This window comes from Coregonus lavaretus (genome assembly GCF_964263955.1).
Source record: "Coregonus lavaretus genome assembly, chromosome: 6".
In the NCBI taxonomy this organism is placed as follows: Eukaryota; Metazoa; Chordata; class Actinopteri; order Salmoniformes; family Salmonidae; genus Coregonus; species Coregonus lavaretus.
In genome coordinates this window covers 62,832,412-62,853,225 of record NC_139993.1, presented here as the reverse complement: position 1 = coordinate 62,853,225, position 20,814 = coordinate 62,832,412, and the positions used below count along the sequence as shown (strand labels likewise).

The 20,814-nt window shown below is 42.9% G+C and overlaps 1 protein-coding gene across 6 annotated transcripts in view; it reads right to left on the bottom strand.

Moving 5' to 3' along the window:
• rxrgb (retinoid X receptor, gamma b) overlaps positions 1–20,814 on the bottom strand; it is a 68,610-nt gene that overhangs the window by 30,000 nt on the left and 17,796 nt on the right. The window contains exon 1 of one of the 6 annotated variants that reach the window (XM_084164240.1): positions 20,210–20,390. The exons of 2 other annotated variants lie outside the window; for them this stretch is intronic. In XM_084164240.1, coding sequence (XP_084020366.1) covers positions 20,210–20,273 — 64 coding nt within the window. In that variant the 5' untranslated portion in view covers positions 20,274–20,390. Of the gene's footprint in view, positions 1–2,235; positions 2,461–20,162; positions 20,391–20,814 lie in introns of those variants that run through there. 3 more of the 6 variants (XM_084164241.1, XM_084164244.1, XM_084164242.1) reach the window with 3 other exon arrangements.

Here is a 20,814-nt window from a genome sequence, read left to right as displayed (position 1 = left end):
ACATTCAGAGACAGCTACAGTAAGGACAGACAGATATGGCTACATTCAGAGACAGCTACAGTAAGGACAGACATATATGGCTACATTCAGAGACAGCTACAGTAAGAACAGACAGATATGGCTACATTCAGAGACAGCTACAGTAAGGACAGACAGAGATGGCTACATTCAGAGACAGCTACAGTAAGGACAGACAGATATGGCTACATTCAGAGACAGCTACAGTAAGGATGGCTACATTCAGAGACAGCTACAATAAGGACAGACAGATATGGCTACATTCAGAGACAGCTACAGTAAGGACAGACAGAGATGGTTACATTCAGAGACAGCTACAGTAAGGATGGCTACATTCAGAGACAGCTACAGTAAGGACAGACAGAGCCCCGTCTTTGCTCTCTCATAGCACACAAAATATCATGCTGGAAGTCAACATAGCATAAACCCAAACCACAAACCATTTAAATCTGTGGTAGTTAATTACAGGCTAGTGGATACACACACTAACAAACACACACATATACTAAACACTAAGAACACCTCCCCCCTCCCCTTTTGCCCTCGGAACAGCCTCAATTCGTCAGGGCATGGACTCTACAAGGTTTCGAAAGCGTTGGCTGGATGTCCTTTGAGTGGTGGACCATTCTTGATGCACAGGAAACGGTTGAGCGTGAAAAACCCAGCAGCGTTGCAGATCTTGACACAAACCGGTGCACCTGGCACCTACTACCATACCCCGTTCAAAGGCACTTACATCTTTTGTCTTGCCCATTCAACCTCTGAATGGCACACATACACAATCCATGTCTCAATTGTCTCAAGGCTTAAACATCCTTCTTTAACCTGTCTCCTCCCCTTCATCTACACTGACTGAAGTTGATTTAACAAGTGACATCAAAAAGGGATCATAGCTTTCACCTGGTCAGTCTATGTCATGGAACGAGCTGGTGTTCATAATATTTTGTCCACTCAGTGTAGACGGAGCCCTCCAGTGTGTGGTAATTCAATAAGCCAGTGGTCCACTAACTAATAATATCTACGGTCTGGAGAGCAGGCTACTGGGAGTGGGGGCATGTGTGTGTGTGTGTGTGTGTCTGTGTGTGTGTGTGTGTGCGAGTCTGTGTGTGTGTGTGTGTTGCACTGTGACAGAGTGATACAAAACATAATGCCTACTAAAGTAATCAGGAGAGCAGACTGCGAGAGTCATTAGATACTGCCAACATGTAATTAAGAAGTGGTTCACCGCTCTACTGCCAAACAACTCACTAGAACCTGGTTCACCGCCCTGAGACTCTACTGCCAAACAACTCACTAGAACCTGGTTCACCGCCCTGAGACTCTACTGCCAAACAACTCACTAGAACCTGGTTCACCGCCCTGAGACTCTACTGCCAAACAACTCACTAGAACCTGGTTCACCGCCCTGAGACTCTACTGCCAAACAACTCACTAGAACCTGGTTCACCGCCCTGAGACTCTACTGCCAAACAACTCACTAGAACCTGGTTCACCGCCCTGAGACTCTACTGCCAAACAACTCACTAGAACCTGGTTCACCGCCCTGAGACTCTACTGCCAAACAACTCACTAGAACCTGGTTCACCGCCCTGAGACTCTACTGCCAAACAACTCACTAGAACCTGGTTCACCGCCCTGAGACTCTACTGCCAAACAACTCACTAGAACCTGGTTCACCGCCCTGAGACTCTACTGCCAAACAACTCACTAGAACCACACACACACACACACACACACATAGTCAAATAACAAACAAAATCACACAGAAACATTCATATTCATTTCTTTGCTAAATTAGGTTGACGTCTGATCAATTGTGTCAGTAAATCTGAGGGGGAGGGCAGAGGGGAGGAGACAGGGTATTGTCACAGCTTCCCTCCCTATACTCACATGATTAGACACACACACACACACACAAACTAATCTCTCCCACAGGCTGAGAATATTGGATCATATAAACTCAGAAAATCCTCTGCTGTCCCGTGTCTGAGACTTAAATCAATACAGTGATGATGAGAAGCCAAAAGAGAGATATCATCATCATGTCATACTAACAATCCACATGCTACTGATGGGTTTCTAGATTACTTCCCAGTTCCAAGTTCCCCGTTTTTCTCAATAAATCTTAGCAGAATTTCCTGTGTGAGCTCAGAGACCAAATGGTTTTTAAAAAACATAATTATACATAAAAACATAGGCCTATCAGCCAGCATTCACTTTGAAAGTTGACGTCCATCCATGTCCCGAGGATGTCGGGAGATGCCTTCATAACACGCCACTAGAGGACAACGATGAGCGCTATTGCCGTCAAGTAGGCTTGGGCGTTGCTAGGGCGTTGTGGATGGTGATGGCGGGTGGGGCGTAAGCCGCGAGCTCTGGCTCCCAAGGGTCACGTGTTTCGATTCCAGAAAGTGGACGAAACATCTGAATCTGAAGTCAAAACCGTGAGATCTTGTTGGGACTATCCCTTTCTTTTCTGAACACACAATACAGATGGAGCTGGAGAGAATGAACCCTGTTGACCCCTAAACTCTGTCCTGTGGTAAACTCTCACTGGCTCACACTGTGAAAAGTTAACTCTTCACCCTCTCACTTTCCTTTTTTTTTCCTCTCTTTCTCTGTCAGGAACAGAGATTTCCCCTAACGCAGAAACTTTCAATCCAAAAGGGGGAAGTACGCAAGTTCCCCTCATCAATCTATGGACAACAAAAAATCCCACTGGACACAAACTGGCTGAATCAATGTTGTTTCAACGTAATTTGTCAACGTATTGTGACATGGAATCATATCTACATGGAAAATACATACACTGGATTTGAAAAAAAGTCATAAACTATTGTTTTGAGGGTGACATTTCAACCACAGGATTATGTCATCATTGTAAACAATTTTAAACAGACAAACCTTCTATAAAATATGTAAAACATGTACCTTTGAAACAACGTCTGATCAACGTTACTGTATATCCACTATCAGAAAAAAACCAATAGGCTGGGCAGCATCTCTGAAGAGTTGATCTATCTACAATTATTCATTTGGTTTCACATCCACGGTATTAACAAAGCCCAGCACGGCTTAACTTTGATATTTGTCACTGACTAATACCAATGTGCTATCATGAGAATCATTATTGAAAGATCTCTTAATAAACTAAATATATTTGCGAAGTCATTCCAAAAGGTAGGTTTAACAGACCAAATGAAATATACGGACTCCTAACCAACTGTGCTATTTTGTGTGTTTTTTTTGCATTGTTTGTAACTTATTTTGTACGTAATGTTGCTGCTACTGTCTCTTACGACCGAAAAGAGCTTCTGGACATCAGAACAGCGATTACTCACCTCGAACTGGACGAAGATTTTTTCTTTAATGAGTCCGACGCGAATGTGACAAATAAAATGTTATTTGATATATCATCAATGATACTATTTAGGCCTATATAGCGTTTGCAAAGTCATCAACAGCTATTGTTTCAATTCAACCCAGGGTTCAACTAAAATAAACAGGCAGGTAGCCTGGCAGTTATGAGCGTTGGGACAGTAACTGAAAGGTTACTGGTTCAAATCCCTGAGCCGACTAGGTGAAAAATCTGTCAATGTGCCCTTGAGCAAGGCACTTAACCCCAGTTTTGCTCCTGTAAATCGCTCTGGATAAGAGTGTCTACTAAATGACGTAAATATACAGTTGAAGTAGGAAGTTAACATACAGCTTGGCCAAATACATTTAAACTCAGTTTTTCACAATTCCTGACATTTAATCCTAGTAAAAAAATTCCCTGTCTTAGGTCAGTTAGGATCACCACTTTATTTTAAGAATGTGAAATGTCATTGTCCATTTGGAAGACCCATTTGCGACCAAGCTTTAACTTCCTGACTGATGTCTTGAGATGTTGCTTCAATATATCCGCATAATCTTCCTCCCTCATGATGCCATCTATTTTGTGAAGTGCACCAGTCCCTCCTGCAGCAAAGCACCCCCACAGCATGATGCTGCCACCCCCGTGCTTCACGGTTGGGATGGTGTTCTTCGGCTTGCAAGCGTTCCCCTTTTTCCTCCAAACATAACGATGGTCATTATGGCCAAACAGTTCTATTTTTGTTTCATCAGACCAGAGGACATTTCTCCAACAAGTAAGATCTTTGTCCCCATGTGCAGTTGCAAACCGTAGTCTGGCTTTTTTATGGCGGTTTTGGAGCAGTGGCTTCTTCCTTGCTGAGCGGCCTTTCAGGTTATGTCGATATAGGACTCGTTTTACTGTGGATATAGATACTTTTGTACCTGTTTCCTCCAGCATCTTCACAAGGTCCTTTGCTGTTGCTCTAGGATTGATTTGCACTTTTCGCACCAAAGTACGTTCATCTCTAGGAGACAGAACGCGTCTCCTTCCTGAGCGGTATGATGGCTGCATGGTCCTATGGTGTTTATACTTGCGTACTATTGTTTGTAAAGATGACCGTGATACCTTCAAGCGTTTGGAAATTGTTCCCAAGGATGAACCAGACTTGGAGGTCTACAATTTTTTGCTGATTTCTTTTCATTTTCCCATGATGTTAAGCAAAGAGGCACTGAGTTTGAAGGTAGGCTTTGAAATACATCCACAGGTACACCTCCAATTGACTCAAATGATGTCAATTTGTCACGACTTCCGCCGAGGCTGCCCCCCCTCCTGGTTCGGGCAGGCTTCAGCGTTCGTCGTCACCTGAATACTAGCTACTGCCGATCCCATTCTCATCACTCCACTTGTCATGTCTTGTCAATCACACACACCTGGTGCTCATTCCCCTAATTAGTATGTGTATAAGTGTTCCCTCTGTTCCCCTTGTCTTTGTGAGTGATTGTTTGTTGTGAGAGCGTGTAGCTCGGTTGAGCTATTCTTCACTGTGTTTATGCCAAGGTGGATGTTTTCCCTTGTAATAGTTTCGTTTGACGCTTGGGGCGTTTGATTTATGTAAACGGAATAAACTCTGGACTTCGGTATTTTACCTACTGCGCCTGACTCCTTCATTCACACCTTGTCACACAATTAGCCTATCAGAAGCTTCTAAAGCCATGACATAATTTTCTGGAATTTTCCATCTGTTTAAAGGCACAGTCAACTTAGTGTATGTATACTTCTGACCCACTGGAATTGTGATACGGTGAATTATAAGTGAAATAATCTGTCTGTAAACAATTGTTGGAAAAATTACTTGTGTCATGCACAAAGTAGATGCCCTAACCGACTCGCCAAAACTATAGTTTGTTAACAAGAAATGTGTGCAGTGGTTGAAAAACAAGTTTTAATGACTCCAACCTAAGTGTATGTAAACTTCCGACTTCAACTGTAGGTCTAGGATTTCAAGCTTTGGTGGATTTCAAATTTTATCATCAAGTTAATCATTAATATGTTGGATTCACGTCTCCATCTCAACCAAACACCAAAAAGTTAAAGAATAGGACTAAATCAAATCAAACTTGATTTAAAGTGCATTTAAAGTTTGATTTGATTTAGCCCCTTTCTTTAACTGTAAATTTTGGTTGAGATGGAGACATGAGTACAACCTATCAATTATTAATTTGTAGACAAACTGGATATTGAATTGTGTTTGGTTGTCAACGCAACCAAATATAAACATTTGAAGGAAATGTATCTTCTGCTTTGATAGTTCCATCTGTGCCACTGACTTAGTCTGGCTTTAATTCCAGTTTGTCTACAAATTAATAATTGATATGTTGGATTCACGTGTCAAACAATAATTGAGTCCATGCAACTTATTATGTGACTTGTTAAGCACATTTTTACTCCTGAACTTATTTAGGCTTGCCATAAGAAAGGGGTTGAAAGTATTCACACCCCTTGACTTTTTCCACATGTTGTTGTGTTACAGCCTGAATTTAAAATGGATTCAATTGAGATTTTGTGTCACTGGCCTACACACAATAACCCATAATGTCAAAGTGGAATTATGATTAAAGAAATGTTTACAAATTAATAAAAAATGAAAAGCTGAAATGTTTTGAGTCAATAAGTATTCAACCCCTTTGTTATGGCCTAAATAAGTTCAGGAGTAAAAAAATAATAATAATAAGTTACATGGACTCAATATAATAGTATTTAACGTGTTAAACAGGTAGCTTAGTGGTTAAGAGCGTTGTGCCAGTAACCGAAAGGTCGCTGGTTCTAATCCCCGAGCCGACTAGGTGAAAAATCTGTTGATGTGCCCTTAAGCAAGGCACTAAACCCTGATTGCTCCTGTAAGTGGCTCTGGATAAGAGCGTCTGCTAAAATGACAACAACAAAAAAATAATTTAACATTATTTTTTTAATGACTACCTCATCTCTGTATCCCACACATACAATTATCTGTAAGGTCCCTGAGTCGAGCAGTGAATTTCAAACGCAGATTTAACCACAAAGACCAGGAAGGTTTTCCAATGCCTCGCAAAGAAGGGCATATATTGATAGGTGGGTGAAAAATTTAAAAAAACAGACACCGAGGGCTCTATTTTGAGCTGGCGTTAAGGCGGTGCTAATGTCAAATGCACGTTAGTTTGCAATTTCGTCATGTAAAAACTGGCACACTGGTATTTCCCAGCCCTAGCGCCAGGTTCGGCAATTATATCAGCTCGCTTTCGCTCAGATGGGGGGTGGAAATATTTGAGGTGTGTCCTTAAAAACATGATCCAAAGTGCTAATTTCAGGCAGCGCTGATGGGGATATTTAAGACCAACCGAAAGCTGGTTTTAGCGGTAACGCAGTTGGTTATGGCATGAATTTTGACAGCGGAAACGCAGCCTATCCAGCCGTGACGCACACTGCCCATATGTGCATGGAACAAGACTAGCCCAATGATTTGGTGCCTGTCTACTTCATTTTTAGAAACATTTCGTTTTCTTTTATTAGAAACCAAGCATAGCCTCCCCTCCTCTCAATTAAGGCTTTTTTTGTCTGCCCAATGCATTCGCGAAGTAGTCAAGACTATCGATATAGGGTTTGGCTCCTGAGCTCTTGGAAATAAATATCACGTTTGAGAGGAGTAAAACAGTGAGCTGACATTCTCTTTTTATCTATGTATTGTAGGCAGGCCCACATTATTTTAGCCATGCATGTCCCGTTTTGGACGTGCGTAAAACCCCCTCCATGATGTAGGCTACGTGTCCATGCCCATCATGAAACGAGAGATGAGTACCTCGATGAATACCGGTAAACCTTGTATTTAGAAGTTATCTGTAACCTGTAACAATGGCTTGTTTTCCATTTCATACAGTGCATTCGGAAAGAATTCAGACCCTTTGACTTTTTCCACATTTTGTTACGTTACAGCCTTCGAACAGCCGATCGAACATCTCTGGAGAGTCCTGAAAATAGCTGTGCAGCGACGCTCCCCATCCAACCTGACAGAGCTTGAGAGGATCTGCACAGGAGAATGGGAGAAACTCCCCAAATACAGGTGTGCCAAGCTTGTAGCGTCATACCCAAGAAGACTCGAGGCTGTAATCGCTGCCAAAGGTACTTCAACAAAGTACTGAGTAAAGGGTCTGAATACTTATGTAAATGTACTATTTCCGTTTTTTATTTGTAATACATTTGCAAAAATGTGTAAAAACCTGTTTTTGCTTTGTCATTATGGGGTATTGTGTGTAGATTGATGAGGGGAAAAAATGATTTATTCAATTTTAGAATAAGGCTGTAACGTAACAAAATGTGGAAAAAGTCTAGGGGTCTGAATACTTTCCGAATGCACTGTATGTTCCAAACCCTTAGGCCTACTATAACAACAGCTTGTTCAGCAATTACTTTTTTTATCCTTTTATTGTGTATTTTTTTAAAACTTGTTATCGTTAAATTTTATTACAACCAAACTTATTAGAATGATTCACCTTCCTGGTTTTATGGTGACAACGTCCGTGGCGCGCTTGCAATGCAACGTCTGGAGATGTGTGAATGGGATCTGATCTGTAAGATGGTTCCGTTTATGTTCATAAAACATAGGCCTATTTAGGAGCAGGATAACAGTGAGTGGACATACTCCCTTCCATTTCTTTTGGGGATGTATGTAAAACTCTCCATAGTCTTGCGTTGTTTTAATATTACATGCCCACAGGGAGACATTATGGTGCATGTAGTGTGACATAGCCTATTGAGTTGTTGTTTTCTTCATAATTTGATTTGAATTATTCGTTCTCTTTTTAGGCCTTATCAATAATTAATTTAATCTTGCTTATTGACAATGTTTGGCATTCCCATGCTCAGCCATAATGCAATTTACAGTAGGCATAGCCCCTAGGCCTACCGAGTGGCACAGCGGTCTAAGGCACTGCTTCGCAGTGCTAGAGGCGTCACTACAGACCCTGGTTTGATCCCGGGCTGTATCACAACCGGCCATGATTGGGAGTCCCATAGGGCGGCGCACATTTGGCCCAGCGTCGTCCGAGTTAGGGGAGGGATTGGCCGCGGAGCTGTGCAAGTAGGCCGTCATTGTAAATAAGAATTTGCTCTTAACTGACTTGCCTAGTTAAATAAATATATCAGTGTGAATGCTATTGAAGCCATGCAATTACTTAGAACAATGTGGACTGCAAATGGGTTCAAGTTAACTTATTTAGCAAAGATAAGTCTACATTTTGTTATTTTGTTTCTGTAAGCCATTTAACAAACTATAACAGACTAATATTGGAATTGGAGTTGATTCCAAGGCAATACATAAAAGACCGTAAATACACAACTTGAAGCAACCACATATTTCACCATGGAGCACGTTCTGATTGGCCAGTGAGGTGCCAAGCCTTGACACACCCACAACTTATTTATTCATCAAAACCCAGCCCCTTCGTGCCAATGCCAGCAAATGCGCCGATAAATGTGATGTGAAAATAGCAAAAATATTTCTGACACACCCCTGAACCTATAGCGCTACCTCTTAGATTTACTATTGCCTTAGGTTAGTTAAAATAGAGCCCTGAATATCCCCTTGAGCATGGTGAAGAATATTAATTACACTTTGGATGGTGTATCAATATGCCCAGTCACAACAAATATAAAGGCGTCCTTCCTAACTCAGTTGCCGGAGAGGAAGGAAACCGCTCAGGGATTTCACCATGAGGCCAATGGTGACTTTACAACATTTACATTTTGACATTTTAGTCATTTAGCAGACACTTATCCAGAGCGACTTACAGTTAGTGAGTGCATACATTTTCATTTGTACTGGTCCCCTGGGAGAATCGAACCCACAACCCTGGCGTTGCAAGTGCCATGCTCTACCGACGGAGACAAAACAGTTACAGAGTTTAATGGCTTTGATAGGAGAAAACTGAGGATAGATCAACAACATTGTAGTTACTCCACAATACTAACCTAAATGACAGAGTGAAAAGAAGGAAGCCTGTACAGAATAACAGTATTCAAAAACATGCATCATGTTTGCAATAAGGCACTAAAGTAATACTTCAAAAAATGTGGTAAAGAAATTAACTTTATCTCCTGAATACAAAGCGTTATGTTTGGGGAAAAACCAACACACCACATCACTGAGTACCACTCTTCATATTTTCAAGCATGGTGGTGGCTGCATCATGTTATGGGTATGCTTGTCATCAGCAAGGACTAGGGAGTTTTTTAGGATAAAAAATAAACGGAATAGAGCTAAGCACAGGCAAAATCCTAAAGGAAAACCTGGTTCAGTCTGCTTTCCAACAGACACTGGGAGACAAACTCACCTTTCAGCAGGACAATAACCTAAAACACAAGGCCAAATATACACTGGAGTTACTTACCAAGGCGACATTGAATGTTCCTGAGTGGCTTAGTTACAGTTTTGACTTAAATTGGCTTGAAAATCTATGGCAAGAATTGAAAATGTCTGTCTAGCAATGATCTTTTTTACGCTGCTGCTACTTGCTGTTTATTATCTATGCATAGTCACTTTACCCCTACCTACATGTACAAATTACCTCAATTACCTCGACTAACCTGTACCCCCCGAACATTGACTCAGTACCGGTACCCCTTGTATATAGCCTCGTTATTGTTATTCTATTGTGTTACTTTTTGTAAGTAAGCATTTCACGGTAAGGTTGTATTCGGCACGTGACAAATAAAATTTGATTTGATTTGATCAAGAACCAACTTAACAGAGCTTGAATAATTTTTTAAAGAATTATGTGTAAATATTTTACAATCCAAGTGTGAAAAGCTCTTAGAGACTTACCCATAAAGACTCACAGCTGTAATCGCTGCCAAAGGTGCTTTTAAAATGTATTGACTCAGGGGTGTGAATACTTATGTAAATGAGATATTTCTGTATTTCATTTTCAATAAATTTGCAAACATTTCTAAAAACATGTTTTCACTTTGTCATTATGGGGTATCTTGTGTAGATGGGTGAGAAAAATATATATTTAATCCATTTTGAATTCAGGCTGTAACACAACAACATGTGGAATAAGTCAAGGGGTAGGAATACTACCAAAAATCAGACATATTTGGTTGTGCTTTTAGATGGTTGAATGTATAGTGATAACACATTGGGAATTAAACAACCTTCTTGCAGTCTTTTTGAGTGGGTGAATAAATGTTGAAATCTCATTGATCAACGTCCCAACCAAGTATGACCTACATTCTCCTGTTGAAATGACATGGTGTGCCCAGTGGGATGTTTCCAAAAGCATGACAAAACGAATGGGTACATATCATCATGCTCCAAATAGAGACATTGACACATTGACACTAGAACATTTCAAAAGAGGAAGAGGATCGATGGTTGGGCTGGTGCTGAGACAGACATAAAGAGAGACAGACAGAAAGAGACAGACAGACAGAAAGAGACAGACAGACAGAAAGAGACAGACATACAGAAAGAGACAGACATACAGAACGAGACAGACATACAGAAAGAGATACAGACAGACAGAGACAGACAGACAGACAGAAAGAGACAGACAGACAGAAAGAGACAGACATACAGACAGAAAGAGACAGACAGAAAGAAAGAGACAGACAGACAGAAAGAAAGAGACAGACAGAAAGAGACAGACAGAAAGAAAGAGACAGACAGACAGAAAGAAAGAGACAGAAAGAAAGAGACAGACAGACAGAAAGAAAGAGACAGACAGAAAGAGACAGACAGAAAGAAAGAGACAGACAGACAGAAAGAAAGAGACAGACAGAAAGAGACAGACAGACAGAAAGAAAGAGACAGACAGAGACAGACAGACAGAAAGAAAGAGACAGACAGAAAGAGACAGACAGAAAGAAAGAGACAGACAGATAGAAAGAGACAGACAGACAGAAAGAGAGACAGAGACAGACAGGCAGAAAGAGACAGACATACAGAAAGAGACAGACATACAGAACGAGACAGACATACAGAAAGAGATACAGACAGACAGAGACAGACAGACAGAAAGAGACAGACAGACAGAAAGAGACAGACATACAGACAGAAAGAGACAGACAGAAAGAAAGAGACAGACAGACAGAAAGAAAGAGACAGACAGATAGAAAGAGACAGACAGACAGAAAGAGAGACAGAGACAGACAGAAAGAGAGTCAGAGACAGACAGACAGAAAGAGACAGACAGACAGACAGAAAGAGAGACAGAGACAGACAGGCAGAAAGAGACAGACAGACAGACAGAAAGAGAGACAGAGACAGAAAGAGAGACAGAGACAGAAAGAGAGTCAGACAGAAAGAGACAGACAGACAGAAAGAGAGAGTCAGACAGAAAGAGACAGACAGACAGAAAGAGACAGTCAGACAAAGAGACAGTCAGACAGAAAGTGACAGACAGACAGACAGAAAGAGACAGACAGACAGAAAGAGATAACAGACAGACAGAAAGAGATAACAGATGTTTTGGTTCAGAGATAATGAAGCTCAACTCAAACAACAGGACAGGGCCAGCCAGACTCAGCCTAACGATCCCCGATCAGGCATGGAGGGGACAGACTGACCAAATGTTCGCCGCACAACAAACAAACAACAGCGGGAGAAGTAACCAGCTGACCAGTCCCCGTTCCAAACTAACATTCTCATGTGGTTACTGGTGGTGGTGAGGCAACTCCCTCTGTGGTTCATAGAAGTACTGAGTCCAGGGTATGGGGAGAAGGGGGGAGGAGGGAGATAGGAGGGGAGAGGGGTAGGAGAGGAGGGGGGAGGGGAGGGGAGGAGGGAGAAGAGGGGATGGGGAGAGGAAGAGGCAAGAGGAGGAGGAGAGGAGGAGGAGGGGAGGAGGGGTGAGGAGTAGGAGAGGAGGGGGGAGGGGAGGAGGGAGGAGGGAGAAGAGGGGATGGGGAGAGGAGTAGGCAAGAGGAGGAGGAGAGGAAGGGGGAGGGGAGGAGAGGAGAGGAGGAAAGAGGAGGAGGAGAGGAGGGAGGAGAGTAGAGGAGGGAAGAGGAGTAGGAGAGGAGGGGGGAGGGGAGGAGAGGAGAAAAGGGAAGAGGAGGAGGAGAGGAGAGGAGTGGGGAGGAGGAGAGGAGAGGAGAGGTGGGGAGAGGAGTAGGAGAGGAGGGGGGAGGGTAGGAGAGGAGAGGTGGGGAGAGGAGTAGGAGAGGAGGGGGGAGGGGAGGAGAGGAGGGGAAGAAGGGTAAGAAATCAGGCTGGCTGCATGTGCTGTTGCTGGCAAGGGAACGCCCCTGTTCTCTCTGACTTCACTGGTACGCTTCTCATTCCCATCCAACCTGCTCACATCCAGTGACCCCTTGACCTGGGTAGGATGCCCTGACCAGACCGCCCCAGTCTCAGCGTAATACACAGAGACCATTTGAATGATCATCATGATCATGGCCCAATCAGCACACTGCAGACAGCAGAGATAAGGAGAGAGAAAAACACCCAGACAGACTGACTGTTTGTGTTTACTAGTCAGATTTCTGTTTCTCATTGACTAGACATATTCACCTAAGAGCATGGGGCTTATGAAAACGGCGGTCAGAAGTATTCATCTGTCATCACAGTCATCTCATCATCTCTCAGGGTTAGTAGGATTCAGCTGTCATCACAGTCATCTCGTCATTTCTCAGGGTTAGTAGGATTCATCTGTCATCACAGTCATCTCATCATCTCTCAGGGTCAGTAGTATTCATCTGTCATCACAGTCATCTCGTCATCTCTCAGGGTTAGTAGGATTAATCTGTCACCACAGTCATCTCGTCATCTCTCAGGGTCAGTAGTATTCATCTGTCATCACAGTCATCTCGTCATCTCTCAGGGTTAGTAGGATTCATCTGTCATCACAGTCATCTCGTCATCTCTCAGGGTCAGTAGTATTCATCTGTCATCACAGTCATCTCGTCATCTCTCAGGGTTAGTAGGATTCATCTGTCATCACAGTCATCTCGTCATCTCTCAGGGTTAGTAGTATTCATCTGTCATCACAGTCATCTCGTCATCTCTCAGGGTTAGTAGGATTCATCTGTCATCACAGTCATCTCGTCATCTCTCAGGGTTAGTAGTATTCATCTGTCATCACAGTCATCTCGTCATCTCTCAGGGTTAGTAGGATTCATCTGTCATCACAGTCATCTCGTCATCTCTCAGGGTTAGTAGGATTCATCTGTCATCACAGTCATCTCGTCATCTCTCAGGGTTAGTAGGATTCATCTGTCATCACAGTCATCTCGTCATCTCTCAGGGTCAGTAGTATTCATCTGTCATCACAGTCATCTCGTCATCTCTCAGGGTTAGTAGGATTCATCTGTCATCACAGTCATCTCGTCATCTCTCAGGGTCAGTAGTATTCATCTGTCATCACAGTCATCTCGTCATCTCTCAGGGTCAGTAGTATTCATCTGTCATCACAGTCATCTCATCATCTCTCAGGGTTAGTAGGATTCATCTGTCATCACAGTCATCTCGTCATCTCTCAGGGTTAGTAGGATTCATCTGTCATCACAGTCATCTCGTCATCTCTCAGGGTTAGTAGGATTCATCTGTCAACACAGTCATCTCGTCATCTCTCAGGGTTAGTAGGATTCATCTGTCATCACAGTCATCTCGTCATCTCTCAGACTCTCAGAGTATTATAGATTTAATCACAGCAATATTAAAACAAGTTTCTAAGAGAATCCTTACTTGATATACAAACTAGATCAATGAGAGACAATCTGGTTCTTACCGGTATCCAAGAGAGAATCTGGTGCTTTTTTCTCTCCAAATCAAATCAAATCAAATGTTATTTGTCACATACACGTGTTTAGAAGATGTTATTGTGGGTGTAGCGAAATGCTTGTGCTTCTAACTCCGACAGTGCAGTAATATCTAACAAGTAATATGTAACAAGTTCACAACATAAACCCAATACACACAAATCTAAGTAAGGAATGGACAAACAATGACAGAGCGGCATGGACTAAGATACAGTATATACATATGAGATGAGTAGTGCAAGATATGTAAACATTATTAAAGTGACTAGTGTTCCATTTCTTAAAGTGGCCAGCGATTTCAGTAGGCAGCAGCAGCCTCTAATGTGCTAGTGACGGCTATTTAACAAACTGATGGCCTTGAGATAGAAGCTGTTTTTCATTCTCTTGGTCCCAGCTTTGATGCACCTGTACTGACCTCGCCTTCTGGATGATAGCAGGGTGAACAGGCAGTGGTTCGGGTGGTTGATGTCCTTGATGATCTTTTTGACCTTCCTGTGACATCGGGTGCTGTAGGTGTCCTGGAGGGCGGGTAGTTTGCCCCCGGTAATGCGTTCGGCAGACCGCACCACCCTCTGGGGGCAGCCCGTCAGGAAGTCCAGGACCCAGTTGCACAGGGCGGGGTTCAGACCCAGGGCCTCGAGCTTAATGATGATCTTGGAGGGTACTATGGTGTTGAATGCTGAGCTATAGTCAATGAACAGCATTCTTACATAGGTATTCCTCTTGTCCAGATGGGATAGGGCAGTGTGCAGTTTGATGGTGATTGCATCGTCTGTGGATCTATTGGGGCGGTAAGCAAATTGAAGTGGGTCTAGGGTGACAGGTAAGGTAGAGGTGATATGATCCTTGACTAGTCTCTCAAAGCACTTCATGATGACAGAGGTGAGTGCTACGGGGCGATAATCATTTAGTTCAGTTACCTTTGCTTTCTTGGGTACAGGAACAATGATGGCCATTTTGAAGCATGTGGGGACAGCAGACTGGGATAGGGAGAGATTGAAAATGTCCGTAAACACACCAGCCAGCTGGTCTGCGCATGCTCTGAGGACGCGGCTAGGGATGCCGTCTGGGCCAGCAGCCTTGCGGGGGTTAACATGCTTAAATGTCTTACTCACGTCGGCCACGGAGAAAGAGAGCCCACAGTCCTTGGTAGTGGGCCGCATCAGTGGCACTGTGTTATCCTCAAAGCGGGCAAAGAAGGTGTTTAGGTTGTCTTGCGGCGAGACGTCAGTGTCGGCGATGTGGCTGGTTTTGCTTTTGTAGTCCGTGATTGTCTGTAGAGCCTACCACATACGTCTCGTGTCTGAGCCGTTGAATTGCAACTCCACTTTGTCTCTATACTGATGTTTTGCCAGTTTAATTGCCTTGCGGAGTGAGTAGCTACACTGTTTGTATTCTGCCATATTCCCAGTCACCTTCCCATGGTTAAATGCGGTGGTTCGCGCTTTCAGTTTTGCGCGAATGCTGCCATCTATCCACGGTTTCTGATTAGGGTAGGTTTTAATAGTCACAGTGGGCACAACATCTCCTATACACTTCCTGATAAACTCAGTCCCTGTTTCAGTGTATTCGTCTAAATTATTTTTGCAAGCTACCCGGAACATATCCCAGTCCGCGTGATCAAAACAATCTTGAAGCGTGGATTCCGATTGGTCAGATCCAAGAGAGAATCTGGTGCTTACCGGTATCCAAGAGAGAATCTGATGCTTACCGGTATCCAAGAGAGAATCTGGTGCTTACCGGTATCCAAGAGAGAATCTGATGCTTACCGGTATTCAAGAGAGAATCTGGTGCTTACCGGTATCCAAGAGAGAATCTGATGCTTACCGGTATCCAAGAGAGAATCTGATGCTTACCGGTATCCAAGAGAGAATCTGATGCTTACCGGTATCCAAGAGAGAATCTGATGCTTACCGGTATCCTAGAGAGAATCTGACGCTTACCGGTATCCAGGGGGCCGCACTCTGACAATCAGAGAGGGGGCAGAATTCTGTGGCCCTGGCGGCACAGCATAATCCTAATGGTTTGACTGCGCAGAGGTGCCAGGGAAGAAGGGTCTCCACGGGGGGACCAGCATGTGCAAGCTAGTCGGATTGATTATTTTCTGGTATCCTTTTTTATGGTGCCAAAAGTGAAAAAAGTATTTGATTGAGGATCAAATGTGATCAGATCATCAACTTATATCCCTCCATGTAACTATGACAGACTTTCCTCGAGGACGGAATATTGGAACTTTAACCAGGGTTTATTGATTGACACTCCTTTCTTAACAATAACGAACAAATTCATAACATACTTTTTCCTTTAGAGGCCATTCAATTACATTTTCATCCCCAAAACAAAAACGTATCAGTCAACGGAGAAAAAGACTTAAGACAGAAATAAGAAAATCTAACATTACATATCAATGGAGTTGATCAACGTACAACAGAAGCAACTGAATAATCTAGACGCAAAATAAAAGGAGTTTGAGGAACTTATTCAGGAATGATCAGGTTTCATTTATCAAAAAAAAAACAGAGCAAATTGGAGGGAGAACAGCGAAAAATGTTTTTCCTAAGCGACCGAAAATAACCTACAGAAAATAGCTACAAACGATGGAGAAATCCTCATCTCACCAAAGGACATTTTGAAAATATTTAAAACAAAATGTTCTCTTGTCAAGTTCCTCCAACCTCACTTGTCGATGAGTTTTGTGATATCTTGTGAAGGCCTAATTACACAGGACGAACTATGGTTGGCAATTGATTCGTTTCAGACGGGGGAAAACACCTATCCTCGGTGGCATTCCAATAGAGATATATCAAACTTTTTATGAACTACTGAAAGATCCATTACTATCATGTTTTAATTACTCATATATAAATGGCAAATATGACACACAAAAAGAGGGACTGATCCCTCTCCTACTGAAGCAGGAACCAGGGGGGGGCAGAACAAAGACTCTGTCTCTTTAAAAAATGTGAGTCCCCTCACCCTTCAATGTTAAAGATGCAAAAATATTGGCAAAATGTATTGCTCATAGAATTAAAAAGCTCCTATCAGACATTATTCATCACGATCAGACGGGATTCTTAAAAGGAAGATATACTGGAGTAACTACTATAAATAATTGAAAACTTTTGAGAACGCAGGGAAACCAGGTATCATCTTTATAGCAGATTTTGAGAAACGTCTAGAATCTATTTATAAGTGCCTGGATTTTTTTTTTTTACTTTGGAGAATCTCTCAAAAAATGGCTAAAAGTAATGTACAACAATCCTTCTAAGAAATTTGAATTGTCAAGAGGCGTAAAACAAGGTTGCCTTCTGTCACCATACTTATTAGGGCCATTGAACTGTTAGCTATAAAAATGTTATGCTTGAGAGGGACGAGGCAAAAGGAAAGGCAATTAAGTCTAATGATAACATTAAGGGGCTAAAAATGTATGGAGACAAAAGTATCAATGTATGCCGACGATTCAAGTTTTCTCAAGTCCTCAATCTTTAACCTTGAAGGGCCTTATTGAGGACATGGATAATTTTTCCAGTTTCTCTGCACTAAAACCCAATTATGATAAGTGTACTATATTACAGATTGGGTATCTAAAAGATACACATTTTAAACTGCTATGTGGTCTCCCGATTAAATGGGCAGATGCTGAAGTTGATGCGTTTGGTGTACATATCCCGGAAAAGTTGAGTGATAGCAAAATAGATAGGATCTTGAAACCATGGAGAGGGAAATACCTGTCCATCTTTGGAAAAATTACCCTGATTAATTCTCTAGTGATGTCGCAGTTAACATATTTATTCATGGTTCTACTGACTCCAGGACAATCCTTTGTCAAATCATGTGAGAAAAAATATTTCATTTTATTTGGATTGGGCAAACCAGATAAAGTTAAAACGGGCATATTTATATAATGAACATGAGTTTCTAGGGTTAAAGGCATTAAACTTCTCTCTTGAGGCCTACTGAAATTATATCTAAATCCAACTGGTTTTCCAGCAGGATACTAAGGGGGCTTTTTGCTGTTATACAAATTAAAACCAACCATTTCCGGTGAATTGACAATTGATCCCTGTTTGAAGCCACACAGAGTTGGTTAAAATTCAAATTTCATCCTCCAGAAGAGGCAGAACAAATATTACAGCAAATAATATGGCTAAACTGATAGAGGAAAGACCAATTTTCTTGGAGAAAAAAATTACAAGGAAGGTATCGTGTTTATGAATTACATTGTAAATAAGGACGGTAAAATTACGCCACACAAGCAATTAACAAAGGTGTATGGAGATATATACTCAATACAAAAATATAACCAACTCGTCGCAGCTCTGCCACAGAAATGCACACGCACACATCCGCGCACACACTGTGTCGGTCCTCTCGGCTGAAAAATGGCTACTGACAGGACCCTGTCTCTGTCTCGCTTCTGTCTGTGTGTAAGTGGATCACGTCAACACCTCCAACACCTCGCCAACCAGAGGAAGGGAAAAACACAGAGGAAGAGGGGTGATGGAGAGATCAGAGTGACGGGCAACAGAGACAGAGAGAGAGAGGGAGAGAGATTGGAGGAGAGGAAAGAGAGGAAGAAAGAGGTGTTGAGAGATAGATGGATATGTTGAAGGGAATACTAGAAAGCGTGCAGCCGCAGAGAATGAGAGAGTTGTTACGGTGATAGCTTGGTGGTGACATCGCCTCAACTACAACCTTTGAACCCTGAACTGAGTGGGCTAGGCTTCCATACTCAGATCACAATATTTCTCTCTCTCTCTCTCTCTCTCTCTCTCTCTCTCTCTCTCTCTCTCTCTCTCTCTCTCTCTCTCTCTCTCTCTCTCTCTCTCTCTCTCTCTCTCTCTCTATCTCTCTCTCTCTCTCTCTCTCTCTCTCTCTGTGTGTGTGTGTGTGTACCTGTTTCACACATGGAATCATTTTATGACCTCTTCTTATACCATGCGCAATCATTCACGACACCATATGACTAAGAGATCACCAAAGAAGAGGTAGGCAACATCCTCCATCAATCTAAACCAAGACACAGAACAGGCCCATTCTATTCCCCCTTATAGGAGCCCCCTGGCCAAACTCGCTCTGCTTTGTAAGACTTACAGACCTCATTCTGACTTACAGTAACGGCTGTCTATAAACAATCCCCACATACCATAAAGCAATAATAATAATATTACACAATAACCACACAACATACTGCAGTACAGGAACTCATCAAATGAAAACAAAGCTCAGAACAGAAGAAAGCTTAAAGGGATGGACAGAGACATACTAATATCCATGACTTCATCTGACTCTGGGTAAGTAGAAAAAGGGCTTGATTCCCAAAACCTTTTTAAGATCATACTTTAAAGAAAAAAACAACAGCCCATAAAACAAACCTAAATACTAAAAGACAGTTTAAAGACAGTGTCTTTAACCCCTTTCGAAAAACAAACATTTCAGGACTTTGCAGTGTTGCAAACGTGTTACCACACACACCCACACACACCACACACACACACACCACACACACACCACACACACACACACCACACACACACACACACACACACACACACACACCACACACACACACACCACACACACACACACACACACCACACACACACACACACCACACACACACTCATCTAGTTTCCCTTTGCACTGCCACTGACCATCTGCCTGAATAAATTCACCTCCCTGATCCATGGTCTTTCCTATTCAGCTCCCTGATCCATGATCTTTCCTATTCAGCTCCCTGATCCATGGTCTTTACTCTTGGGAGCCTGTCTGTCAGTGTCCCAGTCCTGCGGTACTCACAGTGCACTCTTTAAAATAAAAGTGCTATCTAGAACCTAAAAGGGTTCTTTGGCTGTCCCCACTGGAGAACTCGTTCCACAGAGGGTTCTGCATGGAACCCAAAAGGGTTTTACCTGGAACCAAAAAGGGTTCTCCTATGGGGACAGCTGAAGAACCCTTTATTCTAAGAGTGTGCCTTTAACCCAGCTCCCTGCTGTCCCAGTCCTGCGGTACTCACAGTGCATATAACCCAGCTCCCTGCTGTCCCAGTCCTGCGGTACTCACAGTGCATATAACCCAGCTCCCTTCTGGGGCTTCCAGATGAGGCTGATGCCATAGGGTGCCACATGGCTCCAGAGGTGGTGGAGAGGGGTGCCAGCCGAACCACCTTGCCAAACAACAGAGCCTCCCTAGCAGCTGGAGAGAAGGACGTACTCTGACTCCTGCTCCCGCTCCGACAGGAGAGAGAGACGAGCGAACAGAGAGGGAGGGACGGAGGAAAGAGAGGGAGGGAGGGAGGGAGGGAGGGAGGGAGGGAGGGAGGGAGGGAGGCAGAGTCCACCCGCGTCGTTTATGGGATTAACCAGATTATTCTCTGATCAGTCCCAGAGGAACCGTTTCTGCCGTGGATCAACTCCTTTAGCCCCAGAGCTCTTCCCCTCTATATCTCTCTTTTCTCTTTTCTCTCTCCTCTCTTCTTTAGGCACATCCCTAAATTCCCAGGATGCTTTTTTGTAATTAGGGCAGCAGACATGCCTGTTAGCGCTGTGGTGACACACTGCACGTCGCCTGTGTGTGTGTCCCTGTCACTCCATGCCTTAGAGACAAAACAGTCCAGCATGGTGTGTGTGTGTGTGTGCATTTGTGCAGCGTGCATGTGTGTGCGTATG